Source organism: Boleophthalmus pectinirostris, unplaced genomic scaffold (assembly GCF_026225935.1).
Source record: "Boleophthalmus pectinirostris isolate CB_2022bp ecotype Guang Dong unplaced genomic scaffold, ASM2622593v1 HiC_scaffold_14, whole genome shotgun sequence".
NCBI classification, from domain to species: Eukaryota; Metazoa; Chordata; class Actinopteri; order Gobiiformes; family Gobiidae; genus Boleophthalmus; species Boleophthalmus pectinirostris.
Window position 1 is genome coordinate 29,497,587 of NW_026571047.1, and position 17,392 is coordinate 29,514,978.

The following is a 17,392-nucleotide window of genomic DNA, read 5'->3' on the forward strand; positions in this document are numbered from 1 at the left end:
TCCTGGTCTCTGAGTTTATAAAATATATTTCCCCCAAAAAAGTGCGACTTATAGTCCAGTGCCATTCATATATGATTTTTCTTCTTCATTATGCATTTTTTTGGCTTGTACTTATAATCTGACTAATACAGTAACCAAAGAGGTGCAGTCGCAGCTCTCTCTCTCTCGTCTTACCCTGATCGTGAGTGGTTGCCCAGTGTGAACATGTGAGGATTATACTGGGCTAAAATAGTGACTGTATCACACTGTTGTCCAATCACGAGCCTCGCCTGCTGCTCGTTTGCATTCCTCAGGTTTATCCCATTGAACTGTGGAAAAAAAATAAGGTTACTTTTTTTTTTCCCAATACATTATTGAAATACTACTTAAAATAATTATTTAAACCTTCAGGATTATTTCATATATCAAAGGCAGAAAGTTTAAAGGTCTACTTGGTAACTTTTCTGGCACTATGAGAATAAACCACTTGCTAGTTTCCACTGAGATGCTATTGCTTTGACCGGAATGTTCCACAGTATGGCATTTAACTAATTCATCTCCAGGGAGACAACCAGGTAACTCCACCGGGCCCAGTTACAGGTCAAATCTGTGGAGAGGTGATCTCGCTCACAGTAAGAATACATGTGTTTCAAAATGTTTTTTTAAGTTAACAGTTAAAACACTATTGACTGAATAAAAGCACAGTAGATATTTAATGCGGAACATTCCAGGCAAAGCTAAAACATTTCCATGGACACAAGCAGGTGCGGATTCTCAATCTGAATCTGAGTGATGTGAGCAGATCTCACCTCGAGCAGCTGGTCTCCGTACTCGAGCCGCGCCTGGTGGGCGATGCTGCCCGCCGTCACCTTCGACACGAACACGCCGCCGTTTTCCCCGCTCACGATGGAGATGCCCAGAGGCTCCGCCCCCTTCTGCACCGTCACGTTACGAGGCTCCTCCAGGTACGGCCTACGGGGAGAGCAAAAAGACATTTTTACAACTACAGAACATCCCAGTGTGTGTAAAATGTCAAAGATTTATTTATTTTTTTCCCCTTGTGCATCTGCTTGTCTCCATCAAGATGCCTGCAATGTTCCATAGTAGGACTTTAACCTTAACTATCTCCATGGAGACAAGAGGGAAAACCGCACCAGGAAAGTTACATAGTTCACCTGTAAAATACTATCCACTGTAAATTGTTTATCTTAACAATTATTAGTTTTGACTTATACAGCCTTCTTCTGCCTCATTAAGAAATCATAGAGCCACAGAAACAAAGGAGGCAAAGTCAGAAACGTGTCTTGCCCAAGGACACAACAGTAACATTTGGAAGTAGTGGGAATAAAACCACCAAGTTTCAGTTTAAGAAGGACAAAAAAAAAAGTGAAAGAGAAAATTTCTGTAAGTAAAAGTGGATTCATGCCAACTAAAGTCTTAAAAATGGTTTATTTATTTCTCGTTTCATGCATGATGCAACACGGACTGAAGTCATGCAAGCTGAAGAACATGTCGACCATAACAGCCGTCACCGTCACAATTTCATGCATCTGCTCCTTGTTTACGCAACGAAAGTCTCACGGACACCGGTCAAACGCATGTTAGACCAAGACAGAAAGATTTATTCACCAGCCAGTATCACATACAGATGCAAAATAAATATGTTTAATGCCATACTGTGGAACATTCAGGCAAAACAAACAGCCCCAAGTTACATAATGTATCCTTAAAATGTAAGTGAACGACGGCAATGTTGTTAAAGGCTCATATCAGGCTATTTTCTGATCTGTTATAATGTTATTTCTTCATCACAAACAGACCTGGAGTTGTGTTTTGTTTCTTTCACACATGTTTAACTTTCAAACACTGCATATTTAAGATGAGTTCTCTAAAAAGGAAAACACCCTATTCCACCTTGTGATGTCATGTGGCAATACAGGAAGTGCTCCACTGTGCTCTCCTCTTTTTCACTGACAAAATTTCATGACCTAAAATTAATTTTTCATGACCTCAAGTAAAATTTTCATGACTTTATGGCACTTACATGTGTAGAATTGATCAGACTTTTATGAAATGTTAACTTTTCCACTCACCTTATGGTTTGGTTTTAGAGTTTTTAACATTCAAAATTCTGTCAGTACATTTATTGTCGTCTCTTTTAAACAAAAGGCGCAGACGTTCAGAAATAATCATAATAGTCTAATGAGAACTTAACAGAACGCTGTAGTTGCGCGAAAGAGATACTAAAACTCCATGACTTTTCCAGACCTGGAAAATTACATTTTTAATTTTCATAACTTTTCCAGGATTTCCATGACCGTGAGAAGAACCCTGCTCCACACACCTTCACTAGAATCATTTGGATATTAAATAATCTGGAATTTGATGCAGACAGAAGAATAATAAATTATTACCCAAAAAATGTGTGAAAGAAACAAAACACAACTCCAGGTCTGTTTTTGAGGAGATCAGTAATCATGCTAGGGATGTAACAAAAACCAAAATATTGTGATATCGTATAATCAGAAGTGTCACAATAATATATCGAATTACAAGTTTCTTAATACTACATTAATAATCGTACAGAGAGATTTGGAAATCGTTACATCCCTAAATCATGCCAGTTCAAACTACACTAAACACCACTTTCTTCTGTATTAAATTGAACTAAAATCTCTCACACAGTTCTGCATGCCATCTCAAATAAGACTGAAGTTAGTTATAGTTCTAAAGCATCATGCATGTTTATATACAGGCTCTCAAGCAACTAGAAGCAGCCAACCAACCTTAAGCTTCTCAGAAAGTAGAACTTATTGTCAAAAGTCTGAGCATGTCTGACACAAAGAGAGCAGTAAGAGATATTTTATACACGAGCACAGCCACAAACAAAACCAGAAAAAGAGATATAAAGTCACAGTTAGGACAGTATAGGTTTAGCATTATCTTTAATCTTTCTTTAGTATTATCATAGTTTTACCTAGTTTTGAAATTATACCTGGTTAATTGATGGACAGAGGCTGGACAGGACTTAAGATGACCTTTTTTTAAATGTAAAGCATCTTAGTTGAATAATGAACGTTTGTATTTGTGATTATTATTGTTTTAGCTCATTGACAATTTACCCCACTGGCATTTTTAAAGACAATTTTTTAGACAAATTACCTTGAAAAACGTAAAATAATCTTCTCATATAAGCAATTAAAGCTTCCATTTGTAAGTTTGTGTTCAGTGGTGTTATGCAAGAATAAAACAGGACCAGCTAATCTAAGTACAAATGGTATCTTGCCTCTTCGATTTCCAACATTTTTAATCAAATGTTTGCATTGTATGTGTCTTTGGAAATCGTTCATCTCCACTAGACGAAAAAACTACAAATGAGCTCTGAGGATGCTCAAAACAGGGGTTAAAAATGGGCTTTTGGGGTTACAATAAAAAGGGAAATTAGACCCAAGCACAGCAGTTAAACTTTATTCAGAACCTATATAAATGTTTTTGAGGTTTGACAAAATTTCAAAGCTTTTCCGTGACTTTTTCATGACCTAAAGTGAATTTTCCATGATTTTACGACACCGACATGTGTAGAATTGATCAGACTTTTAGGGCTAAATATAAAATGTTAACCCTTTCCGCTCACCTTATGGTTTGGTTTTATAGTTTTTTAACATTCAAAATACTGTCAGTGCATTTAGTGTCGTCTCTTTTAAACAAAAAGGTGCAGAAGTTCAGAAACAATCATAATAGTCTAATGAAAACTGAACAAAAAACTGTAGTTGCGTGAAAGAGATGCTAAAATTCCATGACTTTTCCAGGCTTGATATGTTTCCTTTAAATCCAGCATGTGTATGTTTATTTTTTTTGTTTTGTGTTTTTCCAGTAAATCGCAGATGTGAACCTGTGCCTCACCTGAGCTCTCTGATTTTCTTCTTTCAGGTCAAAGCTTCCACACTATCAGACTGCAGTAATGTAGATAGCAGCCGAGTGGTGAAATTTGAGAATAAAATAGAGGTTTGGCAGTATAATTACAGACAGAACTTTAAATCTAACCCACTCAAAACTAAAGTTAATAGTAAAAAAGTTGAGAATGATCCTCTAATATTTTGCACGGGTTAAAATAGCTTGACTGGTCTTAAATAATATCTCAGAGTCTTACCCGTCTTTCCTCTTGTCCGACAGAGAGGCCGGGCTCACGGAGATTCTGGGCTGAGGTGAAATGGAGCTCTGTGATTGGCTGCTGCTGAACGAGGACGTGTCCAGGTTTACAGGAGAGATGGGAGGGGTGGGGCTGCTGCACTCGGAGTGAGACCGGGAGCCTAGAAGAGAGAGAAGAGACGGGGGAAAAATGAGGTAAAGTAATGATAAAGAAGACATATATTCGTTAAAGATATACTACGTAACTTTCTGCCGCCTGCTTATCCCCAGGGAGACACTTTTGCTCTGGTTAGAATGCTTCTGTCAGAATAATTTTATTATCCCATATTTGCTAAATACTTGTGTGATATTCTATGCCTATGAGTTAACCATTTATGTACTACTGTGGTGGATCCCTCTGCCACCACTCCATAGTGTCAGTATTATTTAATTTTCATTATTATTTACATTAAGTTAATTACACTACACATAATTTAATTCCGTTATTAGACTTATGTTCTAATTTGAGTGCACGCATTTTAGTTAATATAAGTCTAATTTACTTACGCTTGTTCTTTTTGTTTTTTTGAGCACCGGACAGAGGACCCTGGGAGAGACCATCAGGACTCAGCAAAGGGGGGGAGCAATATTTAGTTTGTTTTACTAAGTTAATTTGTTTAGTTTGTGTTAAGGTCACATTATTATCACTTATTATTTTCTGTATTATAATGATTTGCTTTTTTGTTTACTTTGATTAAGTTATTGGTTTAGTTAGTTAATTAGTGTAATTCCTCCCTCTTGTGTTTAGCTTTAGTTGGTCCTCAGGTATTTAAACACACCTGTTCCTTTGTCTGGTTGGGTTAATTTTGTTCTGTTCAGTTTGATTTTGAGTTACCCCAGTTGGGCCCAGCTTTTTTGTTAATAATTTGCCTAATTTGAGCCTTTGTTAAATTATATCTTTTTTGGCTTTATTAAATTTAAACTTATTTTTATACCTTGTCTTTGCCTTTCTGTTTGGTCCACTACAACTACAATTCTTTGATTTATAATGTACCAATCACTTGTCACTTGTTGAATAACCTCTGTGTGTTTGACAACTGTGTGCAGTGTCCTGTCGCTCTAGTGAACCTCGAGATGATTCCTCACATGAAGCCAACTCCCACTGTCACACATGCAAGAGTTATGATGGTGTCTGACCTAAGGCACCTCCTGATTGTTAATCATGTTTTATGTGTTTGTACTATGCATAGCTGCACCAGTTTCTTATTATGTCTTGGCTGTTTCCCCTTCCCCTTGAGAATTATCATTCTGTAACTAGGGCCTCCTAATGAAATAAAAAGAGGAGAAGCGGCCTTGAGTCATCAGAACGTGTGGAGACTGTTGGTTTTGATGCCCACTCTCTGCCCGTTCTCCTCGCGAGTAAAACTGAATTAATCTCTTGTCTTTCTTCTTGTTTACAATGTTTAGATAAACCTAACAGCTTCTGAGCTTTATCTTGCAATTATTCAAAACTCATTGAAAAGCGTGCATTATTACAGTGTGGGGGGACTTAATCTCCACAGATCTGACCTTTAAATTGGACTGATATTCACCTACTTGTCTCCATGGCGATAGATAAATTCAATATAATAGTGTGAAACATTCTAGGCAGCGCAATAACATCACCAGTGAGACAAATCAGCAGGATAAGCACAAAAATTCAACAGTAGCCAGGGCAATGGTAGATCATTTGGTAGAGTTTGTTCACCGATTCACTAACCGAGAACCGCGGCCTCGGACAGTTCATCCAAGTCCGAGGTCATGGTTCTCGATTGGAAAAAGGTGGCTGGCTTTTTCCAGGTGGGTGGACCGGCCCTGCCTAAAGCGGAGGAGGTCAAGTATCTCGGGGTTTTGTTCATGAGTGAGGGGAGGACTGAGTGTGAGATTGACAGACGGATCGGTGCAGCGTTGGCAGTGATGTGGACGCTGTATCGAACCGTTGTGGTGAAGAGGGAGCTCTCGATAAAGCTCTCGATTTACGGGTCAATCTACGTTCCTGCTCTCTCCTATGGTCATCAATCAATCAATCTTTATTTATAGAGCACTTTTCATACAAAAAAATACTTTTACAGTGATTAAAAACAACCCCACATTTCATTTAAGAAAACAGATGGATGGATGTTCACTGATTCGAAGGTTGGCGGTGCAGTTCAGTCTCCCGCAGATGAATGCTGCCGTTGTGTCCTTGGGCAAGACATTTAACCCACCTCGTCCCCAGTGTCTGTGTACACTGGTGTATGAAAATCCCGTGTATCATTCGTTCATTCGTTTTTCAATATAAAACCAAAAATAAGAAAATGAAAAAACAACAATTTTCTTCATTATTTGTCTCCAGAACCAAAATGAAAAAACAGATAATGATTCGTTTTTTCAGTTTTTCGATTTTGTGTTTAAATGAAGAATGGAAAAAAAAGATAACGTCCGTTTTCCGTTTACGTGACTTCCCGTGACTGCGATGCTGAACTTTTGCACCGCATACGGACTGAACCAGGACTGATCCAGGTCTGGGACCAGAGCGGGACCAGACCCAGAGCGGACTCCGAGCTTTGACTTCGAGCCTTCGCGGGGTCCGAGCCTCATTTTCGAGCTCTGGCCCTGCCGTGGGCTCTGAGCCTGCGGTCAGTCCCGGTCTCAGTCCCGGTCTCAGTCCCGGTCTCAGTCCCGGTCTCAGTCCCGGTCTCAGTCCCGGTCTCAGTCCCGGTCTCAGTCCCGGTCTCAGTCCCGGTCTCAGTCCCGGTCTCAGTCCCGGTCTCAGTCCCAGTTCAGTCCGTATGCGGTGCAGAAATCCGACATCGCAGTCACGGGAGTCACGTAAACGGGAAACGGCCGTTATCCATTTTTTCCATTCTTCATTTAACCACAAAATCAAAAACTGAAAAAACAAATCATTATCCGTTTTTTCATTTTGGTTTTGGAGACAAATAATGAAGAAAATTGTAGTTTTTTCATTTTCTTATTTTTGTTTTTATATTCAAAAACTAAAGAACGAATGATACACAGATTTATGAATGTGTGTGTGAAAGGATGAGAGGTTCCTTGGTGTAAATCGCTTCGAATGCCTTAAAGATGGAAAAGCGTAAATGTAAAAATGTGAAAATTTACCAAAAGTTATATAGTGCATCTTTAAATAATGAAGTGTAAAGTATAAATCTAAATGAGTCCAATCAGACAACTTAAATCTAAAACCTAACAGTATTAATTAAGATCACATTAAAGAAGTGTATAAATGTTCCTCCTTCTCTGTACTGAGGAGGTGTAGAAACAGACTTTACCTCTGTCTGAACCCGAGGAGCGCGGATATCGAACTGGAGGGATTTTAATTCTCTTGAACTGCCCCGCAGAAGCGCCTGAGAAAAGACAGAGTGAAATAAAACATTAAGAAAAAGAATTTGATTTGCATTAAGAGAAGAGACTACAGTGGTCCAGTAGATTTACACACGGCAAAAAAGCTTAGCCCAGGGTTCCCACTCTTTTTCACTTCACTTTCAAAACTTTTCCATGACTTTTTCATGACCTAATGTGACTTGACTTCTAAAATAAAAAGTAAGTGTTGTTGTAATATTTGTTTTAGTTCAGTTTGTTTGTTGTTATCTTAGTCAAGCTCTATGGCCACTGTCAGAGTAAAAAAGGTTTAGAAACTACAAATAAACAAGGAAGGAATATTACAGCAGCTTGTCTAAATCTTAAATAATAAAAAAGTTAACTCTTTATTGTCTGTTGCTAAAAACTTTACCTTTGTGATACAGTTTGTCCACTAGATGGCAGCAGGGTTCCCACTCCCACTTGACTTTTTCGTGACCTAAAGTGAATTTTCTATGACTTTACAGCACCTACATGTGTAGAAGTGATCAGACGTTTAGGGTTAAATATGAAATGTTAACACTTTCCACTCACCTTATGGTTTGGTTTTATAGTTTTTTAACATTCAAAATACTTTCAGTGCATTTATTATCATCTCTTTTAAACAAAAGGCACAGACGTTCGGAAATAATCATAATAGCTAAATGATAATTTAACTAAACGCTGTAGTTGCGTGAAAGAGATACTAAAATTCCATGACTTTTCAATTTAAAATTCTATGACTTTTCCAGGATTTCCATGCCCTTGGGAACCCTGCTGACCAAATTTTAAGATATAAACACTTAAATTGATCAGAAAATGACTTAAAATTAGTGAAATTATCCACGCAGCAAGATAATTTTACTTGACAAGTTATCTTAAAATAAACAACCTCTAGACTAGAATTAAGCTGTCTCAGAACTAGTAAGGATATAATAAATCTGAAAATATGATAAATATCCTGATATAAGTTTTAAAATCTTGGCCAGATCAGAGATATTTGCATGAGAAAATAAAATATATGAGGATAAAAGCAAACTCGGTGTGTCAAAATGAGACCGTAGTGTTCCGTTTGTATATAATCTACATATATACATTAAAAAAAAAGAGCCCAAAAAAATTTATTGGCAGAATTATCCTGACTGCTAAACTTAAAAGTGGTCAAAAGCGCTTATAAACTAACAGCTAACAAAACTATGTATGCTTTAGGTCAGTGAGGACAAACGTGCAAAAAAGTTTATAACTAGTTCTGTTTTTCATGTTTTTAAGACAGAAAAAAATCAGGTACAGCTCCTTTAATCTCACGAGATTTTCTTAACATTTCCAGTTCCAAACATTTCTCCCTCAGACATATTTCTTCCTTCTTAAGTCCAGCGCCGTCTCTTTGTTTCAGATTCACGTCAGACCTTCGTAATCTGTAAATTATTAACAAACCGTCTGTGCACGAAGCAAAGAGAAACTCTGCGTTATACTTATTATCAAGAGAGAAGTGTCCGATCATTATTAAAACATAAAAGACATTTCATCTTCAGGGTAAACTAAACTAAACAGGAGAAACAGGTGCAGTATCCTCTAGTGTCGTTCTCTACAGTGTTTTCAGATCTGTAGCCTCCAGCGTTTCTCTGAAGACAATCAAAACTCACAGCGTAAAAAGAAACAGCTCAAACTCACCAACAACATCGTGACTAATTTATAAGATACTAGAACAGTTTTGAGAGAAAAAAAAGACAAAAAAAAAAAAAAAGAAGAGAAATTTATCTATAGCGGAGAGCAAATTAACAGTATAGAATTATCTTTGGTGAAGTATGTAAAAGGAGCTACCAACCCAAAAGGTTTATGCCAGAGGTTTTCAATATGTGAGGGAGGTGGGCCTCACCCTGGGCCACTGGGGAGACACGACTCACACGAACTAAACCAGGACTGATCCCAGGACTAAACCAGGAGGACTAAACCAGAACGACTAAACCAGGACTAAACCAGAAGGACTAAACCAGGACTAAACCAGGAGGACTAAACCAGAAGGACTAAACCAGGACTAAACCAGGAAGGACTAAACCAGAAGGACTAAACCAGGACTAAACCAGGAGGACTAAACCAGAAGGACTAAACCAGGACTAAACCAGGAGGATTAAACCAGGACTAAACCAGGAGGACTAAACCAGAACGACTAAACCAGGACTGATCCCAGGACTAAACCAGAAGGACTAAACCAGGACTAAACCAGGAGGATTAAACCAGGACTAAACCAGGAGGACTAAACCAGAACGACTAAACCAGGACTAAACCAGGAGGACTAAACCAGAACGACTAAACCAGGACTAAACCAGGAGGATTAAACCAGGACTAAACCAGGAGGACTAAACCAGAACGACTAAACCAGGACTAAACCAGGAGGACTAAACCAGAACGACTAAACCAGGACTAAACCAGAACGACTAAACCAGGACTAAACCAGGAGGACTAAACCAGGACTGAGTGTCAGGACGGGGCCCGGAGGTGCGCCTGAGCGCAGGCGAAAGGACCGACGCAGAGCTCCTCGCCCCACAGGGTTAATTGCTGGGGGTTCTCCCTCTCTCAAGTCCAAGATTAGTCCTGCTTTAGACCTGCTTTATTCCTGCTTCAGCCCTGCTTTAGTCCTGGTATAGACCTGGTATAGACCTGGTATAGTCCTGGTTTAGTCCTGGTTTAGTCCTGGTTTAGTCCTGGTATAGACCTGGTATAGACCTGGTTTAGTCCTGGTTTAGTCCTGGTTTAGTCCTGGTTTAGTCCTGGTTTAGTCCTGGTATAGACCTGGTATAGACCTGGTATAGACCTGGTATAGACCTGGTATAGACCTGGTTTAGTCCTGGTTTAGTCCTGGTTTAGTCCTGGTTTAGTCCTGGTATAGACCTGGTATAGACCTGGTATAGACCTGGTATACCTGGTAGTCCTGGTTTAGTCCTGGTTTAGTCCTGGTTTAGTCCTGGTTTAGTCCTGGTTTAGTCCTGGTTTAGTCCTGGTTTAGTCCTGGGGCGTCCTTACCTACTCTAAGGGGAGGCTCACATTCACCCACTTTGAAAACCCCTGGTAAACACAAAATATACAATAAGAACATTTATGTTATATTTAGTTATAGTACATTTTCAGATAGTACGAGCCATATGTTTTGTAAAATTAAAACTGAAGAAAACTGAAGTCTGACTCAAAGAGCTAAACATCTGGTGCTTTTATAAAAAATTCAAATTACAAGTTATTATAAGTTATACTCCCACGTCATACACCATACTGCTGTAAAATTATAACAACTTCAATGTGATTTAGTTTAGTTTTAAGTCAGTTTCTTATTCAATTATTAATTAATAGTTATTAAACTCATGTGGACTCGTTCATTTGACAAGTTACACATGGTTAATAAAGTTTTGATCCACACATTTAGAGCTGCAGTTATTTCAGTAGTGTTTTTTTCTGATTGATGCAGTTAAATGATAAAGTTAAAATAATTGTGTTGAGACAAACTGTGTCGTGTTGTGTCTCTGTCGTGTCGTGTCTGTGTAGTGTCTGTGTAGTGTCTGTGTCGTGTCTGTGTAGTGTCTGTGTAGTGTCTGTGTAGTGTCTGTGTAGTGTCTGTGTGTGTTGTGTCTGTGTAGTGTCTGTGTAGTGTCTGTGTGTAGTGTCTGTGTAGTGTCTGTGTTGTGTCTGTGTTGTGTTGTGTTGTGTCTGTGTTGTGTCTGTGTTGTGTCTGTGTTGTGTCGTGTTGTGTGTGTTGTGTTGTGTCGTGTTGTGTCTGTGTTGTGTCTGTGTAGTGTCTGTGTTGTGTCTGTGTAGTGTCTGTGTAGTGTCTGTGTAGTGTCTGTGTTAGTGTCTGTGTGTGTTGTGTCTGTGTTGTGTCTGTGTAGTGTCTGTGTTGTGTCTGTGTTGTGTCTGTGTTGTGTCGTGTGTCTGTGTGTGTGTGTGTGTGTGTGTGTGTGTTGTGTCTGTGTTGTGTCTGTGTTGTGTCTGTGTTGTGTCTGTGTGTGTTGTGTCTGTGTTGTGTCTGTGTAGTGTCTGTGTAGTGTCTGTGTAGTGTCTGTGTGTGTTGTGTCTGTGTTGTGTCTGTGTTGTGTCTGTGTTGTGTCTGTGTGTTGTGTCTGTGTTGTGTCTGTGTAGTGTCTGTGTAGTGTCTGTGTAGTGTCTGTGTAGTGTCTGTGTAGTGTCTGTGTTGTGTCTGTGTTGTGTCTGTGTTGTGTCTGTGTGTGTCTGTGTTGTGTCTGTGTTGTGTCTGTGTTGTGTCTGTGTTGTGTCTGTGTGTGTCTGTGTTGTGTCTGTGTTGTGTCTGTGTGTTGTGTCTGTTGTGTAGTGTCTGTTGTGTGTGTCTGTGTTGGGTCTGTGTTGGGTCTGTGTTGGGTCTGTGTTGGGTCTGTGTTGGGTCTGTGTTGGGTCTGTGTTGGTGTCTGTGTAGTGTCTGTAGTGTCTGTAGTGTCTGTGTAGTGTCTGTGTAGTGTCTGTGTTGTGTCTGTGTTGTGTTAGTGTCTGTGTTTGTGTCTGTGTTGTGTAATGTGTGTGTCTGTGTTGGGTCTGTGTTGGGTCTGTGTTGGGTCTGTGTGTGTGGTGTGTGTTGGGTCTGTGTTGGGTCTGTGTTGGTTGTCTGTGTTGTTGTGTCTGTGTTGTGTGTCTGTGTCTGTGTCTGTGTTGTGTCTGTGTTGGTCTGTGTCGTGTCTGTGTGTGTCTGTGTGTGTCGTGTCTGTGTCTGTGTCTGTGTCGTGTCTGTGTCGTGTGTGTGTGTTGTGTCTGTGTGTGTTGTGTCTGTGTGTGTGTCTGTGTCTGTGTCTGTGTCTGTGTCTGTGTCGTGTTGTGTCTGTGTCTGTGTCGTGTCTGTGTCGTGTCTGTGTCTGTGTCGTGTCTGTGTCGTGTCTGTGTCGTGTCTGTGTCGTGTCTGTGTCGTGTCTGTGTTGTGTCTGTGTTGTACCTGTCCTGCTGCTGGAGGGGAGAGAGTTGGAGTTGTGAGAGGCGCTGCTCTCGCTCACGTCTCCAGAGCGTTTGTGACTCAGATCCAAACTCAGAGCTCCCTGGTGCTGAGGGCTGAAAGACAGAGAGAGAGGGAGAAGAGAGAAAGAAAGAGGGAGAGAGGGAGAAGAGAGGGAGAAGAGAGAAAGAGGGAGGGAGGAGGAGAGAGGCAGAAGAGAGAGAGAAGAGAGAGAGGGAGAAGAAAGAAATGGTAGGGAGGGAGAAGAGAGAAAGAAAGAGGGAGAGAGAAAGAGAGAAGAAAGAAGAGAGAGAAAGAGAGAAGAGAGGGGGGGAGAAGAGAGAAAGAGAGAGAGAGAAAGAAGAGGGAAGAAGGGGGAGAAAAGAAAGGAGAAAAAGACAGAGAGAGAAGAGAGAAAGAGAGAGGGAGGGGGAGGGAGAAGAAAGAAAAAGAAAGAAAGAGGGAGTGGGAGAAAAGAAGGGAGAAGAGAAGAAGAGAGAGAGAGAGGGGGGGAGAGAAAAAGAGGGAGGGAGGGAGAAATAGAGGGAGGAAGATGGGGTGAGGGGGAGAGGGAGAAAAATAAGGAGAGAGAGAGAAGGAGGGAGCGAGGAAGAGGCAGGGAGGGAGAAAGAGGGGGAGAGATTGAGAAAGGTAGAGGGACAGAAAAGGAGGGAGAGAGAAGGGGAGGGGGAAGAGAGGGAGAGACAGAGGAAAAAAGAGGGAGAGAGAGAGAGGGGAGAGAAAAAGATGGATAGGGAAGAAGAGGAGGCGAGAGGGAGGGAGAAGAGAGAAAGAGAAAGAGAGAGGGGAGAAGAGAGGGAGGGAGGGAGAAGAGAGAAAGAGGGAGGGAGGAGGAGAGAGGGAGAAGAGAGGGAGAAGAGAGACAGAGAGAGAGAAGAGAGAGAGGGAGAAGAAAGAAATGGTAGGGAGGGAGAAGAGAGAAAGAAAGAGGGAAAGAGAAAGAGCGAAGAAAGAAGAGAGAGAAAGAGAGAAGAGAGGGGGGAGAAGAGAGAGAGAAAGAGAGAGGGAGGGGGAGGGAGAAGAAAGAAAAAAGAAAGAGAGGGAGTGGGAGAAAAGAAGGGAGAAGAGAAGAAGAGAGAGAGAGAGGGGGAGAGAAAAAGAGGGAGGGAGGGAGAAATAGAGGGAGGGAGATGGGGTGAGGGGGAGAGAGGGAGAAAAATAAGGAGAGAGAGAGAAGGAGGGAGCGAGGAAGAGGGGGAGAGATTGAGAAAGGTAGAGGGACAGAAAAGGAGGGAGAGAGAAGGGGAGGGGGAAGAGAGGGAGAGACAGAGGAAAAAAGAGGGAGAGAAAAAGATGGATAGGGAAGAAGAGGAGGAGAGAGGGAGGGAGAAGAGAGAAAGAGCGAGAGGGAGAGAAAAGGAGGGAGGGACAGAGACGGCAGGGGGAGAGAGAGAGACACAGAGGAAGAGGAGGCCCACTGGAATCAATTATTGAGTTTGGAGGAAACATCTGTTCACATCTGCTCCACAGTAACAATAACAACGTGTGAAGCAAACATCAGCCGCGTCTTCATTTACATATTTGGAACGTTTCAGAAAAACACTGCTTTGATTTACAACAGAACCTTCTGAAAAACCTGCAGAGGGAAGCAGCAGGATGTGTTTTCCAGATTTGATTTCAGAGCGATGGTTTTAAAGAATTTGGGATGAAAAAAGTATTTAATAGGTCTGACATGTAACGTTCGTCTCCATGGAGATGTACAGGTCATACTGTGGAACATTCCAAGCACAGTAATAAAGATGTCGGTGGACGGTTCTGGACTGAAGATCCGTATTATTCTGGTTAAAAGATCTATTTTTCAGACAACACGGACTTGTTTTTGTAGTAAAAGCTTCTCCCTTATGACTTTTTCTAAGAGCACCAGCAGAGGGCGCAAGGGCTAAGGAGGAAATATATAGAGGCTTACAGTGGGGAACGTTGCACAACTCCAGGTACCGTATTTTTTGGACTATAAGTCGCACTTTTTTTCATGGTTTGGGTGCTCCTACAACTTATATATTAAAATGTTCACACTGAGGCGTCAAGAGGTTCTAGTCTTGTGTGTGAGTATCTGCTGCTCCTGTTCCTCCTGTACCACTGTCACTTGGCTCTACTGCGCATGTCTCTTGTAGAACGAGTCACTGTCCTGCTGCAAGTAGTGAAATATTCAGCCAAAAATGGTAATCGAGCAGCAGAAAGAAAGTTTGGAGTGAGCGAGAAACTTGTGAGGGACTGGCAGAAAGCGAGGATGGAGAACACAACTTCACGGCAACCGGGAGGATTCTTTCCTGGAAGTGACTGGATGGATGGACAAATCTGGACTTCAGTGACACCGAAACCATCCTGTCGGGATTCAGAAAGAAAATAATTCTAACTGGAACTGATGCTGAGTCTGACGACATTGACACAGAAGAGGAAGCGGCGCTCTGTTTACCTCCGGAGGTCGTGGAGTTGCTCAGAAGTGACACCGAGGATGAAGAATTGAATGGATTTAGTGATTTGGAGTGAGATGGAGAGTTTGTTAAACTTGTTCTGTTGTTTATGTTATAGTTTATCTGAAGAACTGTTCATATGTGACGTTAACAGTCTGTTGTTCTGTTGTTATTACTAGAACTTGACTTTCAAGATAAAATGTCGGCTCCTGGTCTCTGATTTTATAAAATATATTCCCCCCAAAAAGTGCGATTTATATGTTTTTTTCTTCTTCATTACTCATTTTTTGGCTGGTGCGACTTATAGTCCAAAAAATACAGTATATGTTGATGCAATAAAATTACTGCGTGACTACAGAGTAAATGAACCTTGTAGCTGTTGTATTTTTTGTGTGTGGAAATTATAGTTGTTGTATTTTGTGTGTGAGTGGACGACATTATAGTAGTTGTATTTTGTGTGTGAGTGGACATTATAGTAGTTGTATTTTGTGTGTGAGTGGACATTATAGTTGTTGTATTTTGTGTGTGAGTGGACATTATAGTTGTTGTATTTTTTGTGTGTGAGTGGACATTATAGTAGTTGTATTTTGTGTGTGAGTGGACATTATAGTTGTATTTTGTGTGTGAGTGGACATTATAGTAGTTGTATTTTGTGTGTGAGTGGACATTATAGTTGTTGTATTTTGTGTGTGAGTGGACATTATAGTTGTTGTATTTTGTGTGTGAGTGGACATTATAGTTGTATTTTGTGTGTGAGTGGACATTATAGTTGTTGTATTTTGTGTGTGAGTGGACATTATAGTTGTTGTATTTTGTGTGTGAGTGGACATTATAGGTGTCGTACCTCGTGTGTGAGTGGGCAGTGGAGTTGTTGGCCGAGGGGCAGTTGTTGTTCTGGACTTCGTGGCTCCAGGCCGTGTACACCGGGTTCCTCATCACTGCAGTGACGGCGGAGCACGGGGACAGGCCTCTCTGAGCTGGGTCTGAGGAGAAAAAGAATATTTAAAATTAAAACTACTAATACTGCAGTGTTTCTCAGACCAGAGTTAATTTGTTGACCAATTTGACCAATTTCTATACATGGTTCCTTTCACTTAAAAAAATCAGAGTGTGCATTTAAAAGTGCGCCTTGTAACTTTTCTTTTTTGTGTGTTCTTTGTTTATTTTTACAGGGTAGCCTCTTGAGAACATTTAACTGTGTTCTGAGCAATGAAAAACACCATAATCGAATCTCCAATCCCCCACGAGGAAAGATCCATAGTGCAGCTTTAACATGTTTGACGGTTATGTTAAGTCTCTTACGTCCGGAGATGGTGCTGTAGTTCGGCGGGGAGAAGGGCATGCTGTAGCGATTGCTCCTCATGGGAGAAAACCGTAAAATGTCGGTGGGTTCGGGAGAGTGCTCGTCATTCGAGAAACTTTGTACCTGAAGAATAAAAGAGAACATGGCTTCAGTAAAATGATGTGATCACAGTGAACACAGTGTAAACATAAAAGTGACCAGTGATTATGAAAATAACCTTTAGATCACGAGTATTATCAAACTATTACTTCAATACAGTTAAAATGTGTCAATAGAGAGTCTATATTTGACACTTTTGGACGTAGGACCTCATTTCCTAGTGAGCCAGAGCGTTGGAGACACTTTTTAAAATATTAAATCCAGTCCTTGTATTTGCAGAGGTCACTGCTGCTAGGCTAGTGCATGTCAATGGCCATAGTTTTCCTGCCACTAAAAACAGTCTCACCCACTCCACAAAACACCCGAAGAAAATCTATTATTACACCAGACTGTCCATGTAAATGTCTGTGTCGATAGAATAATTTTAGAAGTAAAACCAACCTTGTATTTGAAAGATTTATGTCTGAGCAGCAGCACTGAGTTGTACTTCCTGACAGAAAGGTCGGCAATGGTGGACTGATATCACCTAGCACCAACTGGCTCTGTAATAGTTTATTTACCTGCAGCTTCCATTGTGACACACAGAGCACAGGAAGAAGCCTGTTCCAGTTATGGCCACGTTCATATCATCACAACTAACTAGAGCAGAGTAAAATTCCGCTGCTGCTGAGAAAATAGTCCCTCAACGTGCAACGATTCATGCGATACAAGGTTAGTTTTATTTCTAAAATAATTCTATCAACACAGACATTTACATGGACAGTCTGGTGAAATAAAAGTTTTTCTTCGGGTGTTTTGTGGAGTGTTTTTAGTGTCAGGAAAACTATGACCATTGACATGCACTAGTCTAACACCAGTGACCTCTGCAAATACAAGGACTGGATGGAATATTTAAAAACGAGTCTCCACACGTCTCCAACACTCTGGATCACTAGGAAATGAGGCACTATGTCCAAAATTCATTTTAAAAGTGTTTTGCTCCAGGTTTTGATGGACAGACAAGCAATTAAACACGCATATGATGAAAAGATTTTTGACAGAATCACTGAAAAGATGCTTTGTACCAGACTATAGTTCTCCAAGCCAATTTTTAATCAAGCTAATTCAGTAATTCAAAACAGTAATATTTGGAATCATAAATTTCAATTAGGT

At 40.6% G+C, this 17,392-nt stretch overlaps 1 protein-coding gene across 2 annotated transcripts in view; it reads right to left on the reverse strand.

The window, feature by feature from the left end:
- The window catches only part of LOC110163243 (disks large homolog 5-like), a 117,175-nt gene that overhangs the window by 25,196 nt on the left and 74,587 nt on the right, over positions 1 to 17,392 (reverse strand). For both annotated transcript variants that reach the window (XM_055150044.1, XM_055150043.1), the window contains exons 17-23: positions 16,141 to 16,264; positions 15,683 to 15,821; positions 12,410 to 12,522; positions 7,419 to 7,493; positions 4,130 to 4,289; positions 789 to 951; positions 175 to 308 (exon numbers count right to left, since the gene is read on the reverse strand). In XM_055150044.1, coding sequence (XP_055006019.1) covers positions 175 to 308; positions 789 to 951; positions 4,130 to 4,289; positions 7,419 to 7,493; positions 12,410 to 12,522; positions 15,683 to 15,821; positions 16,141 to 16,264 — 908 coding nt within the window. The remainder of the gene's footprint in view (positions 1 to 174; positions 309 to 788; positions 952 to 4,129; positions 4,290 to 7,418; positions 7,494 to 12,409; positions 12,523 to 15,682; positions 15,822 to 16,140; positions 16,265 to 17,392) is intronic.